This window comes from Perna viridis, chromosome 5 (assembly GCF_037379345.1).
Source record: "Perna viridis isolate PV_CMFRI_1.1 ecotype Kerala chromosome 5, ASM3737934v1, whole genome shotgun sequence".
In the NCBI taxonomy this organism is placed as follows: Eukaryota; Metazoa; Mollusca; class Bivalvia; order Mytilida; family Mytilidae; genus Perna; species Perna viridis.
In genome coordinates, this window is record NC_142449.1 from 8,431,120 (window position 1) to 8,452,744 (window position 21,625).

At 33.1% G+C, this 21,625-nt stretch overlaps 1 protein-coding gene and 1 long non-coding RNA gene across 2 annotated transcripts in view; both read right to left on the bottom strand.

Moving 5' to 3' along the window:
- Window positions 1-6,435, bottom strand: part of LOC148615842 (uncharacterized) — a 34,278-nt gene extending 27,843 nt beyond the window's left edge. The window contains exons 1-4 of the mRNA XM_088581705.1: window positions 6,319-6,435; window positions 3,807-3,886; window positions 978-1,049; window positions 463-688 (exon numbers count right to left, since the gene is read on the bottom strand). Of these exons, the coding sequence (XP_088437831.1) occupies window positions 463-688; window positions 978-1,049; window positions 3,807-3,886; window positions 6,319-6,400 (460 nt within the window). The 5' untranslated portion in view covers window positions 6,401-6,435. The remainder of the gene's footprint in view (window positions 1-462; window positions 689-977; window positions 1,050-3,806; window positions 3,887-6,318) is intronic.
- A 1,857-nt stretch (window positions 6,436-8,292) lies between these two features.
- On the bottom strand, window positions 8,293-12,231 carry LOC148615843 (uncharacterized). The gene is made up of 3 exons (XR_015921883.1): window positions 12,092-12,231; window positions 10,939-11,259; window positions 8,293-8,751 (listed from the first exon to the last, which is right to left on the bottom strand). It is a non-coding gene; the product is annotated as an uncharacterized LOC148615843 (long non-coding RNA).
- Window positions 12,232-21,625: the final 9,394 nt, after the last annotated feature.

The window sequence follows — 21,625 nt, forward strand, 5'->3', positions numbered from 1 at the left end:
TGAAATTTATTTTGCTCTTATCGAATGAAGATCTTTTAGGAGAGCTCGGGCTTTTAAGAAAGCAGATCATCTCTTGGAGCATGATTGCGACAGTCAACTCTTACAGGAAAGTACTTTATCTCTTGATTGTTCCCGAGTATCACATGCTTTTAGAATTAGTAGTTCATTCTTCACAAGCTTCAGTTTTATTCTTTAGAATCTTTTTTTGTCTCCTTCTTTCAATAAGTGTTCAATAATTATATTTACATGCAAGTATATATGAATATGTATATTAGTGTTTATCCTTGGAGGTCTATAACTCTTTTGATTGACTGGCGGGCTTTGTTTGACGCTTTCCATTTTGGTTTGCTGTCCGCTTGATTTATTATTTGGTGACAAAGAGTGGGTGTCGTTTTTTTTATATTTAGTATTCATATTCCTTGTATATATCGCTTAAAAGAAATTGTATTAATACTTAACTACTTCCAGTAAAACAACGACCCCACCATTCAATCGTCAAACATAGATACATACTTGGTGAACCACACATTGACCCCGCATTGCAAATGTTAGTATTACAACATTGTCTACAAACATCTTGTCCCATCACCGATCTGGTCTGGCCGATTGATGATGTCATGTTCAAGTGCCTAGTCTTCATTTCTCTCCTTCCAAATATGGACGGGTGAACAGCAGTGCATTCCATCGTCTATTACAAAAACCAAAATTTTCTTATTTTTATTAAATAATATCAAATGTAGTAACGTAAATTGAATGAATTATCCAAAATCTCTTACTGTCCCATGAAATATTTTGTGGCTGTCTGAAAATAATGAACAAAACACAAAAACAAAACAAAAAAATGACGATGGCATGGTAAGGTTTATATTTCGTGGTTTATATTAATTACTTCTGAAACATCTTTTAATAAATATTATTAAAAAATGAATTTATGAGTTGAATACTAATTAAGCTATTTCAGCACAAAATTGATATACCTGTGGTTGTGCACAATCTAGGTCATACAACAAGTGGCCATCATCTGTCCTATAGGATCTTATACTGCAAATCTACAACGGGACAAAAAAAAATTAGCAGTTGTATACGAAGTAATATGGCAGTGTTATTATAAGTTAACTAAGTTACCCTAGTTGATATTACACAATTTATTACTTTAAAAAGTTAAAACCAAACGCCGATAAATTCCGCATGATCGCTATTGGTATGTTAACCATGCAAGCAGACATTTAAAATATATATTTTTCAGCTAATTTTAATTACTGTCATTGCTTACCAGGGGCGTAGCTAGGCCTGTTTTAGTTGTACGCAAAATTACGGCGAAGGGTCTTTTTGGGGGGTCGATCAAGGCCCCCAGTGAGTCCGGCAAGGCAAAGCCCAGAGGGAAACTCCTGAATTTTAACGATTTTGGAGCCAGTTTTTCAGAGCCTATACTACGTTCATGGTATGCATATGTGATAAATAACCTTTATTTCATCTTTAAAATGTGTGTGTTTTATTTTTGTTACTTTTTCCGAAAGTACGCAACTGCGTATTTGCGTATAGGCAGCTACGCCCCTGCTTACCATGAGCTGAATGTATTTTAGGTCAATCAGAAAACAAAAACAAAATCTATTCGTGTAAAAAAAGCAGGTAAGCTAAATTGTTATAACAAGTTAACTGGTGTTTTAAAACCAGTTTTAAAAAAAAAATCTACAAATTATACTAACGGGCTCCCCCGTTCGACATGCACATAACGAGAACATTTTTTATATAAGTTATACATATAATTAACCCCTGACTCTATGGCTAACATGTATCTTGTATATGATCTCAGAAATCACATAATTAAAAAAATAATAATGCGTCAATGAGAATGTTTAGCTACACACGATGCTCCGTTATACAAATATCGGAGCTTGAACAACTAGAGCAAGTACGTGCATAAGTATTGACATATCATTTCATTTGGAAGGTGATTTCGGCACCGCATAATTTGTTGATGCTTATCGGACTTTTCAATATTAAAAAAGGTTATAACAAAATTACCGAAGTGATAAACTCTTAGGAACATTTTATTTTTTTTTTAAACTGATTGGGAGATGCAAGCTGAAAACTGCGAACAATCTTATAAGAAACTTCAGAGAGCAATATAATTCTGAAAAGAATTTTAAAAAATTGTTCAAAATTGGAATACAGAAAGATTTTGTCATAGTGAACGTTTTTTAAGTACTATGTCATTTTTCAAATCCATTCATTTTCAAATACTTTGATTTTTTGTAAAATTCTTCTTCGCATCACCTATAACTTGGTATTTTAGCCACGCCCATCAACCACGGAACTACTTCAATGGGGAATCCCAATACACTGAATTACTAGTACATTGGCGCAATCGATTGGGGTTTAATCCTGGTTTGCCCACATTTAATTATACCAATTACCAATTAGTTAAATAAACAAAAAAGACAAAGGGTTTACTCACCATAAAATATTATAGTGTGTTCTAAATAGAAAGGTGTTCTATATGTATGTTTCTTTGTATATGTATATAGAGGATTTTTTGTTTAACTGTATAGTTTATTTTTAATGTATAAATATAAAAAAAAAAAAGATGAATAACACATCTTTATATACTTTAATATTTAATTCATTTGAAGTCAATTACAATTAATTTTAACAATTGATTTTGACTGCAACAACATTGAAAGTAATCTTTACTAATATATTGCATATCAGACATATAATAGCACATATGATGCATATTTATATTATGGAAACAAAATTAAAGATACATATGTTAAAAACAAAATATATGAAGCACTACTATATAGATCATAATAAAACAAGAACATATTCAAAAATATTTCATCAAAATCATAACTTACTTTAGGATTTTTAAGGTATTTCATCAAAATTGTATAAATTTTACAAATTAAAATTGAGCATATTTCTAAAGAGTCTGCAAAAGATTTATTATTAAAATGTTTATATTTCACTTCATTCAATAGTAAATTATAGGATTTTTTACAAGATTTTACAGGTAAAATACAGGTAAATATATACTACAATTCAGAAACAGACTTTAATTATTAAAACAACATAACCCCTTATGTTTATTTATACAAGTAATTAAAAGTGGGCAAACCAGGATAACACCTCGATTGGCAGTTGACAGTTTTGATCCCCGTTAAAAAAAATGTTGATTTCACATTATAAAAACAATAGTAATTGTGGTTTTATTTTTGTTTTCAATTGCTGGTTACCTTATAGGATAAACTTTGGGTTGGTTTACGCCGCTTAACGATTTTATTTAACAAACAAAAAAGTCGTTTATATCCCATAATCTAATGAGCAGTAACAAATAATTCTTAAAAAGATTGTCTTTAAAAAAATTATTGCATTCAGTTGAGCCCCCTCTTTATTTATATATTTTAAGAAGTCGAAATAATTCATATTAGATTTCTTAACAAAAGTGACTATTGATAAAAGAAGTTCAGTTACCATTTGAAATGTAGATAACAACAATTAGATTCCCCCTAGAGGCCTCTTTGATCAAAGAACACAGTTGATTGATAGGAATGATTTACATAATTAAATAAATAAACCAGCTTTAAAATGAGAACTGTAAATCAAGCCCAAGTGATATCTGTCAAAGAACTGTGTAATAATTTTGACAAAAAAATCGAATTTTCTCCATAATTCCCAAAAACAATAAAATCTCCACATTACATATGACTCATGAAAGTAGAGTAAAACCATTATTGGCGACATACGTAATTGGTTATCCTCAACAAAATTCAACTTATTCGTGATGAAGTTTACTATAGTACCTCACTAGCCCCGCATTGAACAACGTTTGTGCACATTGTAGGTTGGGATACTCCAATGCATTGCAAACATATTGGGGCTCCTAAAACGTAAAATGAATATATATAAACCTCGAACTCGAAGTCATGATATAGTTTATAAAACACACACACACACACTTTATTTTTAAAGAGTAAAACAGCCTTTCTGACAAAGTTTCGCGCGACGGAAAATACCAATATACCATGAATAAATATAGCAAAAGAAAGTGGACTATTCTTCAAACAGCTGAAAATTACCATTATCAGTATATACTATTTACATAAAAGATCGTGTCCGAGTGAATGAATATCCAACAAAACAGCTGGGTCAGTGATTTTTTTATACCAGGTATATTGTCGCTTCCTAAATATTCTCTGTAAAATATCATACCTAAAGTTTACTACTACTAAGTACCTGTGGTCATACTTAAAATACTTGAATTTTGTAGAAAACCAGGTAACCACGTATTAAACCGAGCATAAATAATGAATTGCGTCAGATGATAGAAAGCACTTGGTTTGGTCATGAACGTACAGAAGATATGGACAAATGATTCTCAAATGAGGAATTACAGAGATACGTAGAACCGTATATCAAAGAAAACGTGAAAAACATCCGGAAATAAGGGTAACAACAAAATAACCGAACACTAATCCGAGCCATACTCAAGTCAAGTCCAAAACAAATCTGGCAAAATAGATATTACACAACCGGGGCAGCTAGCACCGCAATGGTCCTGACTTGGTACAGATACTTCAAACAAAATGGTAGGTTAGATCTAGGTTTTACAGTGCGCTAAACCTCCCTCTACCATTGCGGCATGAATATACTGGTAGTGATTTTTTTATAAAAAAAAAAGCATGTGCATGCTATTGCGTCATAATCGGTAAAACAGCGGTCACATCAACACAAAGAACAATTTACAAAAAAAAATAATCATTACTAATTCTTTTTAGTAGAAACTGAGTATTTTTCGACAAAGGACTAATGTCTGAAAAAGAATTTGTTAAGAGACCTTTTGAGGTGCATTTCCTCATACCCCTGATTCAGGAGTCTGTTACGCAGATATTTATGGCGTTCAAGGAAAACAGAGTACTACTAGTTAGTATTTGCTCTAGCGTAACAAAACAATTGTGAAATATAAACACCATACGCAGAAGATGAAGGTATATTGCTGCAGAGGTAAGAAAAATTTATGATATTAAAATTGAAGTCGTCTCTTTTATCATAAATCTTCGTGCTGAGATGACCACTGTTGTCAAATTCGCGATGTATGTCCAAAAAAAGGTACAGAACAAGCTGTTTCTGTAGCCTCCTTAATCTGGAGCTCTGGTGGATATGTTCAAGGCAATGATGGGTTGTTAATGGACAATACATCATCAATATATCTGTATGTAAAGTTAAAGGATTAAGCATCTTTTATATTTTGTCCTTTACGAGATTCCAAAGAAATTCATTCTCGTATGAATATAAACAAAAATCGGCTAGGAGAGGAGCACAGTTATTGCCCATTGGAATGCCAAATTGTTGGAAAATAACTCTTTCAAATGTGACATATATGTTATCAATGAGAAAATCAAGCATGTCAAATACCTGTTTTCTGTGTGGCACACTTTACAATTCTGCGATACTTTAGAAAAAATATATGGATTTGTAAACAAGAACAACATAATTTTTCGAATCAGCAAAAGATTTACAATTAAGTCCTTTCAAACGAGATTCAAATTTATCATGTGGCAACGTAGTGTAAATAGTTCAGAAGTCATAAGTTTGGAGAGAACTAGTTTCCAAAAAGCTGCCGGATTTTAGGCTTTAAAGTAAATCTTTAGAAATTTTAAGTATCCACATGTCATTAATGCCACTGACGAGAATAGGTGGTATAACAACTAGCTTGTTGTCCATCCTTCACTGCGGACAATATCTTTGTAAGGTAAATTGATATCTTCTTCGTGGAGCAAGATGAAGATCCACCTATATACCTTTCTTTGTATGGCTTCTGATGAAGCTTGGGTATCCAATACAAGCAAGGTAAGTTCTCACATTTTGTTTCGATGTTGAGCGAAGACATGAAGAACTTATGGTTGTTAAGGATTTCATCTTTGTCAAAAGTAGCATGTTTGTATGTGGCATTACCTGGGATGTTACTATCAATGCCCAACTCCTTAATAAGGCAATTGAGGTAATGGGCTTTACAAAGACATACAATGTTATTTGAAGCTTTGTCCGCAAGGACGATAATATTTCTCATGTAGTGAGGAAAGGCATTAAAGTGCCTCATGATCGTTAAATCAGAAGCGATAGGGAGGCACGAGGCATAAATGTCGTGAAATAGAAGGAAATTGGGGGCATATCATTTATTAGATACTGGGTTATTGAATGGATTTATACACATAGGGATAGCTTTTAAAATTTTATTGTCATTTACATATCTAGAATACAAATCAACCATCAATTACAGGTGATAAATAAATATAAATCCAGTTGCAAACCTACCGTAAACTTCTGTGGTGGTAACGAGAAACATCTTGAAAAGAACTAAGATATCTGAAAGTGTATCAAGATTACTTTTACTCATGGTATTCTGTAATACATGTGAGCCCAAATAAAACTTAACCCAAGTACTTTCTGGTCAATAGTTGGAGAGAAAGCTAGATTAAGTGTAAGTATAAATGTTAATTTAAAAATTTAAAAAGTTTCGCAGATGACACAGACACATTATTACCATTTCCTCATAACCACATCCGAAGATGGTTTTATAGTCCTAATCATTATTGGACAAACTCCACACATGCCTAATGATTTAGTACTCAGTTTACATGAAAGGAAGTCAATATTGGAGTTCGTAGTCTTTGATGTTTTGAACTTGAAAAGAGTTTAAAAAGCCAATCGCATCCGCTTCATGATTTCGATTGTACACTGGGATTATAGGGGTTATATACATAAAATTGACAAAATTTAACGAATATTTCATTATCCCATCCATGCACGTAGGTTTTTAGTGTACGACTGTAAAAAAATGTTTTACAAAATAACACTTTAGTACAATTTTGGCAATTTTATGTACCATTTTGTTTATGTGTTCATAATTTCATTATAATCCGAATGAATTACAGAAAACCGTTACCATCAACATACGACCCATATCTGCAAAAATGTATCTACTATTACATGTAAGAGTTAATGTCGAGAAAAATGCGAAATATGATTGTTAAAAAAATGCAAGCACTGTAGTTTTTGTTGTAAATGTGATGAAAAACTGAGAGCATTGTTCAGTTCCGATTAAGATTCTACTCACATAAAGAAATGTCCGTCATAATGACCAACCTGACCAAGAGATAAGGCACTACGTGTACGTCAATAAATATTCTAATCTCTTGACCCTTATTGCACCGTCGTTGTAGCGTTACCGGGCATATAAACGAGTGCGGTCTACATTCAAATATATTTATCATTCTTTATATTAATGTTAACTTTTATGTCAAGTTCATAGACTTTCGTTCAAAAACTTGTCGAAAACCCCCAATTCCTGTCAATAAATATACATCCAAATGCGTAAAAGAGAAGTTCGGAACAACGCTATATCTTATAAGATCTAGAAAATGGAAATGGATTGGACACAAACTAAGAAAGAAAGACAACAAACATCACCAAACAAGTTCGGGACTGGAACCCACAGGGACACCGAAATAGGGGAGGAAAAAAGACACCTGACGTAGAGAACTCACAAATGAACTGAATAAAATTGATAAGACCTGAAAAGTAGCAGAACTAACAGCAATGGACAGGAAAAGATGGAAAGAAACTGTAGTCGCCTTATGTCCCCCATGGAATGAAGCAGAATTAATCTAGTAAGAAGTACTGAGTCAATGAAGCCTTCATAGTTTCCTACTGCACAATCACATTTCTAATCATAAAAAAAGGATTGTAATATTTTAAACTAGGAAAAGTAATATTTTTACCATTCTTTCTTTTGGAAGAAATTTTTTTTCAAAGACCGTTCATTAGCTGAGCAGCCATGTCTTCTTGAGTTGACAAGACGAATGGGGGAAAATGACCCACAACCTTTTCTTACTTTTCACACACACCGATTTGACGATACACATTTAAAAATATACATGTCAATTTGCTATTCCACTTCCATTTTTTTTCCCAATCAGACCAAAGCATCAACATAGAGGTTCACCCAGAACCAAGATTCTTTCACCTCTACTAAAGAGAGTTACTAACAGTAATAAAATGCAGCAGTCCTGAGAGACGCAAAAAGGGTATTCAAAACAATCTGTATTTTCATGTCATTCAAACAACTTGTATCTTTCAGTACTAATGGACCCCATATATGTGTTTAATGGCTGATTCAGATAACTAGTAAGTCTCATCCCTATTAAATGCAATGATGTCAAAATATTCTAAATAAACAGAAACTTAAAACTTTTGGTACATAACATTTTTACTATCTATTATAAACTTAGACAAAAACAAGTACGTCCCACAGTTTTCAATATGTGTTGTTACTTGTAAATATGTGTATATGCATTAAGATGATAAACAATGATATGAATACATCAACTGAAACTAGGTTTTTGTACTGTTTACAAGTAACACATTGTAATCAAGTCTTATCTTTCCAAAAGAGATAGCCAACGCAGTAAAATTTGTCCTTTTATACTTATAATTTTCTACATTTCATTCTGGAAATAACTGCGTCAGAACCCACCTTATTTAATCAAACTATTTCCCGTTTGGCGTCTCCTTCGGCTTCAGAAACTTTTCTTCTAAGGTCATGCGAGATATTCATATGCATGAGATGGCCGGTGACGGTAAAAAATTTTCACCACGTGATCAACAGTCCGAAGAAACAAGTCATTAAATAGTGTTTGACTGTCAATTTCATGGTTATTTTTACTCCTTTCCATTTCACGTTTCACTCTGCCAAAAAAAAACCCTTAAATTTCTCAGCACACAGTACACGATAATTATATAATTATTCAACAATAATAATGTAGATTGTTACAGTGTACTTTCCTCACTGCAACTCAAAGGATAAACATGTTCAAAAAAGTTCATATACAACTATATGGAGTAAGACCTAAAAATATGTGACAGCATGATACCATTATACTACCGCATTTTTTTTGCGATCGTATAAAAGAGTAATCAAGGGAACCAAGATTCCAGGGGAGATAAAAAAAAAACGTAATCCGGAGACAATGACCAGATAGGGAAAACAGACACACACAACAAGATACGTAAAATAACCAAAATAATACGTACAAAGAATCAAAAGTAAATGAGCAACTCGGACTCCACTAAAACCTGGGAGCAAGGAACAGGTCACCGGTAAGGTAATCGTCGTTTGCTTGTCTAGAAACACCCGCTGAATTCATAAAAAGTAAAGTCCGGATTCAGAAAAATGGGAGGGAAAATTATGACACGTTGAACAAAACGGTTCTCATGGTGCAGATGGATACACCGTATCGATCCACGAGTTCAAGATGACCATAAAACTTCTGTAGTGATGACTTCAATATTGTATCACATAACCCTACTCAAAGGCTCATATAAGAATTCGGGCGATGTACAAAAATGCTGTATAGTTACGGCAAGCTATGGCAAAACATATGAATTGTGATATGAAACCTTCATACGTGCTGAAGGGATGGTGCCACAGATGAAAGGAAAGTTGACAATACGGAATGAAAAGTCATCGCGTTTGTCGTAAGTTTGGTCAATAGTTCTCCTTTTCCACCGATCTCTAAATGTATATCAATATATGAGACTGACTTCACAGCGTCTTTAATATCCTTTATCTCTAGTTCTTTGGGATAGAATTGATGTATGAAATTCATCATCTATACAGTAGAAACAAGGATCAACCATCTAGCTTAATGCTGTTCTTTCCTTAGAATCAGATCAGCTGTATAAAGTCATACTTATTAGAGTGAATGAATAGGTTAGCCAGTAGAAGAACATAATTTGTTCCCATTGAAACGCGTCCACCACATTGGACAAATATGTTATCGATAAAATAATCCGGAATTTTGAAAACAAGTCCTCTGTGTATTTCAATGATTTGGAGTCGTATTAACAAAGTATGGGGAATCTCTACGAAGTACAATGTATCGGTAGTGTATCGTCTTTTCTTGAGTAACAACGATGTGCTATGTTTTTTGAGTCGTGTTTTTTACTGAGTAAGGGAAATAAAAGAATAGAGGGTTGAAAAAAATCATAGGTTTTAATACGACTTTTTGTCCTCTTCGGTTTGTCAGAGAAATGTACAGTTGTGTAGTTGGCACTATGATCAAGGATTAGACCACTGTGGGTATTTTTTTTTTTTAAATATTTTTATATATATTGTTCTTATAGTGTAAAAACATCCTTCGTACTGTAATCACTTCATTTTTGAACTTCTGTAACTCGCCATGTTGGGTAGATGTATGTCCCATGTATTAGACACAGATCATTCGATTTTCAGAGAGGTGATGACCGATATTCATTCATTTTCTATATCCTGTACATATTAAATGTATACTGTACGTCTGAAATCATGATTTAGCTAGCGCTCATCATTTTGAAATACGTGTCTTTCTAATCGTCGAAGGAAATGGATGAACGAATTAGTAACGTACAGAGGCGAACAAAATAATTCAAGTTTGTTAATCGCCTTAAAAACGTTTTTACTACTTCCCTCTCTCACAAACTGCATTAAAAAAAAACTTGCGCACTGTTTATATCACGCATGGTTTGGTTAGCTTGGGGTGAACTGGGACAGGTTTTGTGAGGGGGCATGTGTGAAATTAAAATTAAAAAAAAAGAAGACAGGGTGCCAATCTTGAAATAGGAAGAAGATGCATTGGGGATGAATAAAAAGGCAGGGTCGCTGATTGTTCTTATATTTCCATCCAAGCGCCCCATCCCTCCCCGCACACAATGTGCGGCCGTATAATGATACGAGTGGAACGAATGTTAAACTTGACCTGTAACTTATCATCGTTAACTTATATACCAAAAATCATGTCAATCAACATCATTCATACAAACACGATTTTCAACTCGAATCTTAGTTGTAACTCTATAATGACTCAAAATAACATCTCGATTTCACCAGAAACTCACCCCTAACTCGATCAGCAAACAAGAGCCATACCTGCCTGAACCTGCGTCACATTATATACATGTACTTGTCAGCACACAAGTATTTTCAATAATGCAAGTTAAATACAAGGTGTTGTTAGCACTAGAGGTTTTTGATTCTTGTGAAAATAGTAGCATACACAGTACAATTTCAAGGATTATATGATGTAAACTGTAATAATAAATTTTAATTTCCCATGTAATAATGTTTTTATCCCTAAATGTTTCATTAATGTCAATTTCATCATTTTTTACATTTTCCATCTTCCTTTTTGATATGATCTGTTAATACCACGCCCATGACTGAAAAAGAAAATAATCCCTTATAAAGTTGTGAATGGAATTCAGTTTCTCTCAATCACACAACACCACTTCAATAATAGTAAGTGCATCATATTGTTGAATAAAATCAAAATTTAAAAAACGCTTGGTTAGGATCAGAAAAACAATGAATTTATATTCGATATTTTTTTAACCTATTTTTTTCTTTTATCACTGATATTTTAACACAGTTAGCCCGTTTACAAACCTATATGTTTGTATATGCACTTCTTTTTGCTGTAAATGGTGACCAATGCATCTATTCAGACTATTGTTTACAAGTCAAATCATCTACATTTCTTCTGTTTTTTTTAAGCTTAGTTTACTGTGAACAGTCATAGTATGCTTCACCATCTGTACTCGTTGAGTGAATCGCCTTAAGCACACTGAGCATTCATAATTTTTTTCCCCTGTATGTATCTGTGCATGAACTTTCAAATTGCCACTTTTATTAAACATTTTACCACAAGTTTCACATCGGAATGGCTTAATACCAGTATGTATTTTCATGTGAGTTAGCAAATTACTTCTTTGACTGAATGTTTTATTGCATGTTTCACAACTATAAGGTTTATCACCACTATGCATTCGCCCATGCTTGATAAGTGCTCCTTTCTCAAAGAATGACTTGCCACATTCAGCACATAAGTGAGTTCTATCTTCATTGTGAGTTACTATATGACGATCTAAAACATACTTATAACCAAATGACTTGTCACAAATGTCACATCTATATGGTTTGGTGTGCGTTTTCAAATGCTTATTAAAAACTTTCCTTGTCAAAAAAGTTTTATCACAATGTTCACATTCATACATTTCTGAGCCTTTTGAATTTCTTTTCCTAATTTGTCTTTTACTAAGGCAACTTTCTTTACTTTTCATCCTTGTGGTTCTCTAATCATTATTGAAGCACCGTGCCTTTGATACTTGATTAAATTATATGCAGCAAAAATTATCTCTAGAAAAAAACAATAAACACACATAATATATAAACAAAGGTAATGCATAGTCAAATTACCATATCTGCTATTTCTGAAACAGTAACAGGAGGATATGGAAGGTACAAAAAAATCTTTCATTGTGATTGATTAAAATACAATTACTTTGCCAAATGTACAATTAAATTGAATTTATGATAACAGCATTTCTTTTAATAATTGATTAAATTAATGAATACATCGATAAAGCAATCATGATTACATCTGATTACAATGAATGTTGTTTGTATTTCAAATATATATATATATATATATATATATATATATATATCAGTATAGGGTTTTAGTTCTCACTAACACTTTCAACAAAATATTTTTTGTTTGCATGTATTCATACTTTTTGATTCATTATGAAATTGAGAAAAAACAGGACACTGTTAACACATGTTTCAAGAAGCACGCTTTTACACTTGAACCTGAAAATAACTTTTTTTACATAATATTTTGTAAAAAAAACAATTTCAAATTTATTTCAATGGTAACCAGAATGTTATCAAAAAGTAATCATGATTTACAAGGTATTTTGAAGAGTAATTGATCAAATTTAAGTACTTGTGTACATGTTAACACATTTTGGGAAAAATAATGATTACAATAACAAATAACGAACTACTAGTTTAGAAACAAGACTGTTCATTTTACACATTATTTCAGATTTGCATAAATTTCTAAGTTAATGGCTTTTATTCAGTTTTTGTTTATATTCAACTTTAATGGGAGCCTTAACTGCAGAACTGTCAAAATGATTCTGCATACTTACTCCCATCTTTATTAAGTATACCTCTTTGCCAAATAAGCTAAAATTACATGATGGTCCCCAGCTTCAGAAATTCAGTTCCTTTGACAATTAAAAAATACACATTTATATAGACCTGTAAGTTTAATAAGTTTGCTATTCTGATGTTAATTTAATCTTACCTAATTTATTATTGTATGACACTAGTCAATTAACACACAACATAAAAAAAAATTAGTGTGTGCCTGAAAAGACCCGGGATATCCAGCAAAAGGTAACAGTAATAATAACCTACAGTAACTGAAACAACTAATCTCTGGGAGTGACACCTTATCTCACACGATTGACCCCTCCCAAAAAAACCACTTACTCTTAGTTACGATAATAATTATACTTTTTAAGTTACATTTTCTTTCTGTTGAGCCCCGTGCAGGTCTGGATGTCAAAAGAATAGGCCTGCAGCAGTGCTAAGCTTGTCGTAAAAGGCAACTAAATAGTGCTCAGAACCCTAGCCGGGGGCTAGGGTGCTCTGCCCACAGAGCAACTGGGTTGTGTGCCCCGGGTGGTGGAATGGGGTACCCCTGGCGTGTTACATGCTGGGGTTGTCGGGCTATAATACGGAAAACCTGACCGCAAACCATTGAGGTGCACCTTGTTGGGAAAGATGCCACGTTCCTCGCACGTTAAAGAACCTTACTGTGGTATTCTCCCGGAGTAGGAACCATAGGGCTCCGCCACAGGAGACTAAATTGCCCGACCCTACCCACCTCTCCATATTTCCAGTGTTAATCAAAATTTGTCGACCCTATTATCCTTGTGTCCCATCCCATTTTTCATTTCATCATCATTTCATGTTCATTTTATCATCCACTTCATGTTCATTGCCTGAATACAGCTGAACTAATGCTGCTCTGGCGTTAAACCCCAACAATCAATCAATCTTTCTGTTGCTCTGCAAAATCTGAATCCTGAAATTCTTTTGTTAAATTTTAAAGTACATGTATCAATGGTCACTTTTTTCTGACACAGTTGGTATAGTTTCGCTTTTTACCATTTGACCTTAAAGATTCTCTTCTATGGAAACGCAAGTCACATGATCCCGATTCTGTTTCCTGATTGGCCAAATACTGATAACGTAGCGGCGTTAAAAAAAATGTATCGAAAATTATGTTCCACGTTTTATTTCCTGTATGAGATGTGGATAATTATAAGTAAAAAGAATGAAATGTTACCGCGACGGCTATCTTTTTTTCAAAGATAGTACTTGTTTAGTATTGGCTTTGAGCTCATCCATATTTTAATAATGCATATATATACATATGACACGCCAACCTCGCATGATCGGTTGCGTAACTGAAATGAGAATTAAAGATCATTTGAAATTTTAATATTTAGAGGGGTTCCAACATGAAAAAATAATAATAATTTGTGAAGTCAAATGTGCAGGATACATTTTTTTATTTAAACGTTTTAAATGTTGCAGTTTTACTACACGATTGGCATTGGGGTCAGTCTAGGTGGCAGATGTTTGTTTATACACGAATTATAATTAATTACGATTCATTTAAATTGGGGGTTAGTTGTTTCTTTAACGTTTAAATGTGAATAATGCATAGGAATGAATCTTGCCACAGCGTGGGGGTCAGTCTATTGGTGATAGATGTGTATACAGTAGTTATCAGCAATTTCAATTCAACTTTAGGTTTTAAAAGAAAATAATTGTAAATTTTACCATGGAAAAATCCATCAGCTTTCAGTTATCATCCATTCAAGTCAGATTCTATTAAAATATTATAACAGTTTTAAGAGATACTAGCTAAAGGTTTATCCAAACAAAAAAAAATGTTAAAACTAATGTTTTATGTCCAATTTCATATTATTTGAGGAAATGAAAGTTGCATTATTTTGTCTTACTTTTAATTATATGTACTGGAGTATAAGAAGTATCTTAAGTACTCAGTACACAATTAACACCTGCAGCAATCTACAAGACCGCATCGATGCTGCCTCACTACCTTGGAAGAACTGAACCTACTACTGAACCCAAAACACATGCCAGCAGACAACTCTATCATTGATTATGGTGAAGACAGACTTAAGCAGTTACTCATCCACTTCCAAGGCCACCTAACCATCAACACAAACAGAGCATTTACCCATTATTTAGACCTCAAATTACTGATAAGACAGCAGAAGACACTCAGCCTTCAGCAGATAGGTACCCACATCTTAGACCACTACTCAGAAGAATTACCAGACTTCAGAATCCTGTACCAGTTACTTTTGATTGCACCTGTAATCAGTGTAGCAAGTGAGAGGGGGTTTTCCTGCCAAAACAGAATGAAGACAAAGCTGAGGTCCAGACTACTACTAGAGACTGTCACCAAGTTAATAAGAGTACAACAAGACGGTTCAGCATTCACTATCAACCAGGACCCACTGTCGACATCTCCCTTCAAAGAAGAAGAGAAGAAAGTAAAGTGACAATGAATACTGTATGAACATTCTTATATGTGTGACCAAATTGTGCTTTCAATATTCTAGTTTAAATATGACAATAATGTGCTTTCAATATTCTAGTTAAAATGATCTTGTTACAAATGTATATGTATATTTATCATCTTTTCATCAGTTTTTACTTTAATTTCATAGTGCTTGCTTGTATTATTTTTAAAATATTTGTTCAATCATTGCTCTTTGATTGTATGTCTCTCTCCTTGTCTATTTGTTTGCCAGTCTTGTTGCTTTTTTATTTGTCTTGTTTGGGTTATGTCCCCTGGCATTGTTGGTTCAGTTTTTTTTCTACACTTGTCACAAAATGAGTATCATGAGTAATTATGGCATGAAGCCAGTACACACTATACAACACATTAAAAATTATGACATGCAAAATTGCAAGAAGACATGGTTTTGTGTGACATGGGAAATGATAAATACATGTGTAGTACTGTAGACACTGAAGAAATGAATGTAGCATTCAAACTTGAATTCAACCAGGAAAAAGGGTGGGACTCACGAAGTTCATCTGGGATTAACCTTCCCAAACAAGAGGCTCCCAAGAGCCTGATTTGCTCACCTGGTTGAATTTTGCCTTTCAAGGGCAATAAATCAAACAAGAAGTTGTCCAACGATTTCGACTCAAGAAAACTTTGATAGGACTTATCATAAGGATCATTTCAGTAAATGAAAGTCTAAATCTATCATAGTTTTCAAGACATTGGCTGAAAACTAAAAAAAAACAAAAAAAACCTGTCATTTTCCCCTGTCAAGGGCAATAACTCTTATAAGCGTCTGACAAATTTTATGCCCGAAGACTTTTGTTGTCCTAAAAATAAGGATCATTTCAGCTATTTGAAAGAATTTGGCTAAACCTAACAGTTTTGGAGATATATGCAAAAGATACTGTCTGACCCCTATGTTCTATTACAGTGGCAATGTTTTTCGACGGATCAAAAAACCTCACTTCAATTCTATGCAGGATCCACCAAGGAATATTCATAACAAGTTTGGTTCCAACTGGTCAAGTAGTGTCAGAGGAGAAGATTTTTGAAAGAAATAACACTAAAAATAGCAAAAAAATGTCGAAAAAGGGCAGTAACTCCAACATGGCGTAATAGGGTCTCACTAACCACTTCTAATGTTTCCATTACTTTACATGTTAAAAAAGTAATTTTCAAAGTCTCACTGTGAATTCCCAGGACAAATGACATCTTGAAGTTGCATACTGTTGCGAAGCTTGGAAAATATGGCTTCCAAAATCATTATGCTAATGGTACGATGATAGTAGAAATTCTTCACAAAATTTACTTGAATAAATAATACTGAAAATCCACATTTTTACCTGTTCTGCTAACTGACAGCATGGAGGCAAATTACTCACACATGTAAACAATATTCATACACTTTTGTAGTTAATTACATGTATGATTTTAAAGTACACATTCTCAGCTTCATTTTGACTACTTTTAATCATAATACACACAAATAATGCACTTACAATGCATATGTCTAGGTTCAGTGTGTTTTTGGTACTACATAGGGGGGTGGCCATTTGACCCGAAAGTGGTTAGTGAGACCTAGATTACCATGAAAATTTGACCAGATCGGAGATATATATGCGAAAAACTACTGTCTGACCCCTATGTTCTATTTTTAGTAACGGCGGCCATGTTTTTTTCGATGGATAAAAAATCCCCACATCAGTTCTATGCAGGATACCCCAAGGAACATTCATACCAAGTTTGGTTCCAATTGGTCACGTAGTTTCAGAGGAGAATTTTGAAAAATTGCTAACGATGAAGACGAACGCCAAGTGTTGGCAATAGCTCACATGGCCTTTGGCCAGGTGAGCTAAAAATGATGAGTCCCAGAACTCACCAGTGAGAACCCTGGTACAACAAAACTGTGATCATACATTTGCATGCAACATATTATTAATACTGTTTTTTTCCTAATATGTATAAACTGAATGTCAATCCATACTACTGATCCAACTTCACACACACATTTACAAATTTTGTTCCATTTCACCTTTTCCCAAAATTCTTAAACCTGTCCAAAAGTTCATGTGCATTTACGTTAAAAAATTATTTAAAAGAGTATTCATCCTACACTTCAATTATACTCAAATAAAACCAATTTTAGCTAAGAAAACAATTTCATTAATAAACACATGATTTCAAAAAAGACACTTTTATCAATTTGAATTTTCAAGCCAATTTTACTTGGTTCAAATCACTGCTCATCACTTCCTTATAATTAATGGAAAAATATTAATGATAGGGTGGATAATTTGTCTAATAAGTGTGTTAAATGGATCATGCTTAATACATATTATGCTCCCTGACCCATTACTGCAAAAACTAAATTCCCTAAATGCAAATTTATTACTAAATATCTTTCAAGGCAAAAAAAGGAGTCCCTCAAATCTTCAGAAACAGATCTTAATTTTATTTGCAGAAATAATAGAATATTATTGAGTTGAATAATTGCAAGAAACCATATTTACTGGTTATAAAAGAGGTAATGAATGATACAAAAAGGAATTACATTTGGACTATACTTTTGTGCAGTCCAGAAATAGTTCCAGTGATGGACCGGCGACACAAGGTTTTTTGATCCCGAAAGATCAAAAACCGAAAAATAAAGAGGTTAAGATAACGTTTCAGTAAAAATAACTTCATTGATAAGTCAAAGTATAGATGATTGGCATAATTATATCGAGTAAATAATGAAGAAAAAAAGAATGGTCATAAGAGAAATATAAGTGCTTTGATATGATAAATCCTTCTTAATTAAATTTATATTTAAGCTTTCATTTATTTAATTAAAAACTTTATATAAATTAAAAGGAGATATGTTATCTGTCTTTAAGGTTCCCCTTTTGCTGTCATAGTCTTCATGTTGAATCATGGTAATGATCCATTTTGCCTTCATTCCCATTCGCTTTGGGTTGTTTCACGTGGATATGAAATATGTGTTAAATAGTGAAGATTTCTGTATATGGGGGTATATATAAAATATATAATAAAGGAAAAAAAATAACTGGTATGAAGTATGGTTTACTATATGAATTTCAATACTGATTTTTTTATCCATGCATATGCATAAAGAAAATGGTTATTTAACAACAATTAAAAATTCAAAATTATAATAAAATTAACATTTGTTAAACTAATTAAAATTTGAGAGCAACTTGTGGAACGAAAACATTACCCAAACTTCCTGGTAACCAGTTGTTTTTTATTGAAAAGCATTCAGGTCATCACGGTTATGATAAAGTAGTCATGAGAAAGGACCCAAGATTCTAGAAGAAGTCACCTGATTTTTTAGCATGTCACATTCATGCCATTTCGGTTATTGAAAGTAAACCAAATACAGGGCCATAGAATATTTGACGATAAGTGATTTTGAAGACTTCAGTTTTTGATTTTTAATAGTTTACGTAAATGATGGAACAAAGGGGTAGGGAAGTTTACTTTTCCCAGATTTTGAAGACTTGAGTCTTTGATTTCACTTTCCGTATTGAGTATATCTGGTAACTAAAATATCATTCCAATTGTAAATAATGAATTGCATATGACAATGGAAATGTAGACATAAAAAAAAAAAAAAAAGTAGTATATAGGCGAAACAACCTGATTGATTGACTGTTGGGGTTTAACGCGCGAGCAGCAATATTTCAGTGGGTGGGTAGGGTCGGGCAATTTAGCCTCCTGTGGCGGAGCTCTATGGTTCCTACTCCGGGAGAATACCACAGTAGGGTTCTTTAATGTGCGAGGAACGTGGCATCTTTCCATTCCACCACCTGGGGCACACGACCCAGTTGCTCTGTGGGCAGAGTGCCCTAGCCCCTGGCTAGGGTTCTGAGCACTACTAAGTTGCCTTTTACAACAAGCTTAGTGCTGCTGCAGGCCTATTCTTTTGACACCTGCATGGGGCCGAAACAACCTGAGGTGCACAAGAAAGTAAGCAAAACAACTCTGTTTGGCGAACAGGTTCCATGGCAAAACAACCTGGATTCTTGGATTATGATATCTAAAGAAGTCCATCCTATAACAAAACAACTTTGTAACGGATGGAAGCACAATGTTGTTTGTTCATATAGATAAAAAAACAAATGAATGTGGTAAACTCTTGTTAGATTTATGTAGAGAAGGAGGTATAAGAATACTAAATGGAAGAAAACCAGGTGATTTACTTGGTAATTACACATGTATTACATATAAGGGATGTAGTGTTGTTGATTATTCAATAGCATCTCATGACCTCTTCAATAATATTGGAACTTTTAATGTTCATGATTTTACAACTATTTCAGATCATTGCGCAACTAGTTGCTCACTGTTCACTTGCTTTAATAACTTAAAATTTGACAAAAAGGTAACCTTGAACCCCTTACGGGCAAGTTCATATGGAATGAAGAAACACTGGTTAAATACTCAAATAATATTCAAAGCCCTCATGTAAAACAAAAGTTAAATGATTTCATGAAAACTTTACACACTGACTGTGAAACATCCGTTGAAAACATAGATACAATTTTATATGATACTGCCTTAAACTCTACTAAACTTATTAAAAGCTTCCCAAAAAATAAAAATAAAAGAAATTCCCCAAAACCATGGTTCACAGAATCTTGCCTTGACCTTCGTGTAACTGTACACAAATATTGTTCACTTGTAAATAAAAATCCCAATAATAGTGAGTACAGGAAAACCTTTCACTCTCTCCGTTCTAAATATAGCAGGCGGTGTAAAGAAGAAGAGAAAAAATACAAAGCACAAATCTATGATAAGATATCGAACAACTTCAATAAAGATCCTAAATCTTTTTGGAACCTTATAAATAAACTAAACAAGTTATCAGAAGGCAATAAAGATGAAAAGTTTTATGAAGAAGAATTTATAAATTTTTTTTAAGGACATGAATTCTGGTCATTCAAAAAATAACAATTTTCATAAAATGATGATTTCAAACCTTAAGAATAATCTTGCAGAAAATAATCTCAATAATGAACACACTCTCAACAACAGAATAGACTCAAATGAAATATTAAAAGCAATAAAGACACTAAAAAATGGCAAATCAGCAGGAGCTGGTTTAATTTCAAATGAAATGATCAAGTGTAGTACTCAAGTCTTACTGAAACCACTATGTAAACTATTTAACCTAATATTCAATACAGGATCATTCCCTAAAATATGGAACGAGAGCTACATTTCTTTAATATTTAAAAAAGGAAATAAATTAGACCCATCAAACTATAGAGGGATATCAATTACCTCTAATCTAGGTAAACTTTTAAATAAAATTATTCATGAAAGATTGTATCAATTTATTGAATCCAATGAACTGATTGATAAAAATCAAATTGGATTCAAAATGAAATCACGAACTACTGATCATATTTTTACCTTAAAATCAATAATAGATAACTACAAAAGAAAGAAAAAGAAAGTCTTCGTCGCCTTATAGACTTTAAAAAGCGTTTGATACGGTTTGGCGAGAGGGCCTCTTCTATATATTATCAAAACATAAAGTCCCGAATAAAATTTTTAATATCATTTATTCTACGTATCAAAACACAAAGTGCCAAACTAAATCCCCAAATGGTTTAAGTCAATATTTTCCCCCCAGTTGTGGAGTTAAACAAGGTGATGTGCTCAGTCCAACCCTTTTTTAATCTGTTTATAAATGGTATCCTTGATCAGCTTAAAATTGGAAACACTGAACCAATATTAATTGGCAATTCAAAAATTACAAAACAAAAAAAAAAATCTTAATGCTACCTGGGCATCATATTTAACTACAATGGTAATTTGAATTTATCAAAAATAACCTAATGGAGAAGGGAAGAAAGGCTTGGTTTAAAATAAAAAAAGTCATATCTATAGATGTTCCTTGTAATTTACTTGAAAAGTTATTTGACACTTTGGTAATACCTGTTATTTTTTATGGAAGTGAGGTCTGGGGAGCTGGAAAAACTTTCAATGACTCTGACCCTTATGAACACTTACATTTGAAATTCATAAAAGAAATCCTTGGAGTAAATAGTAAAACTACAAACATTGCATGCTTAGCAGAACTGAACAGAACATCTCTACATCTAAAA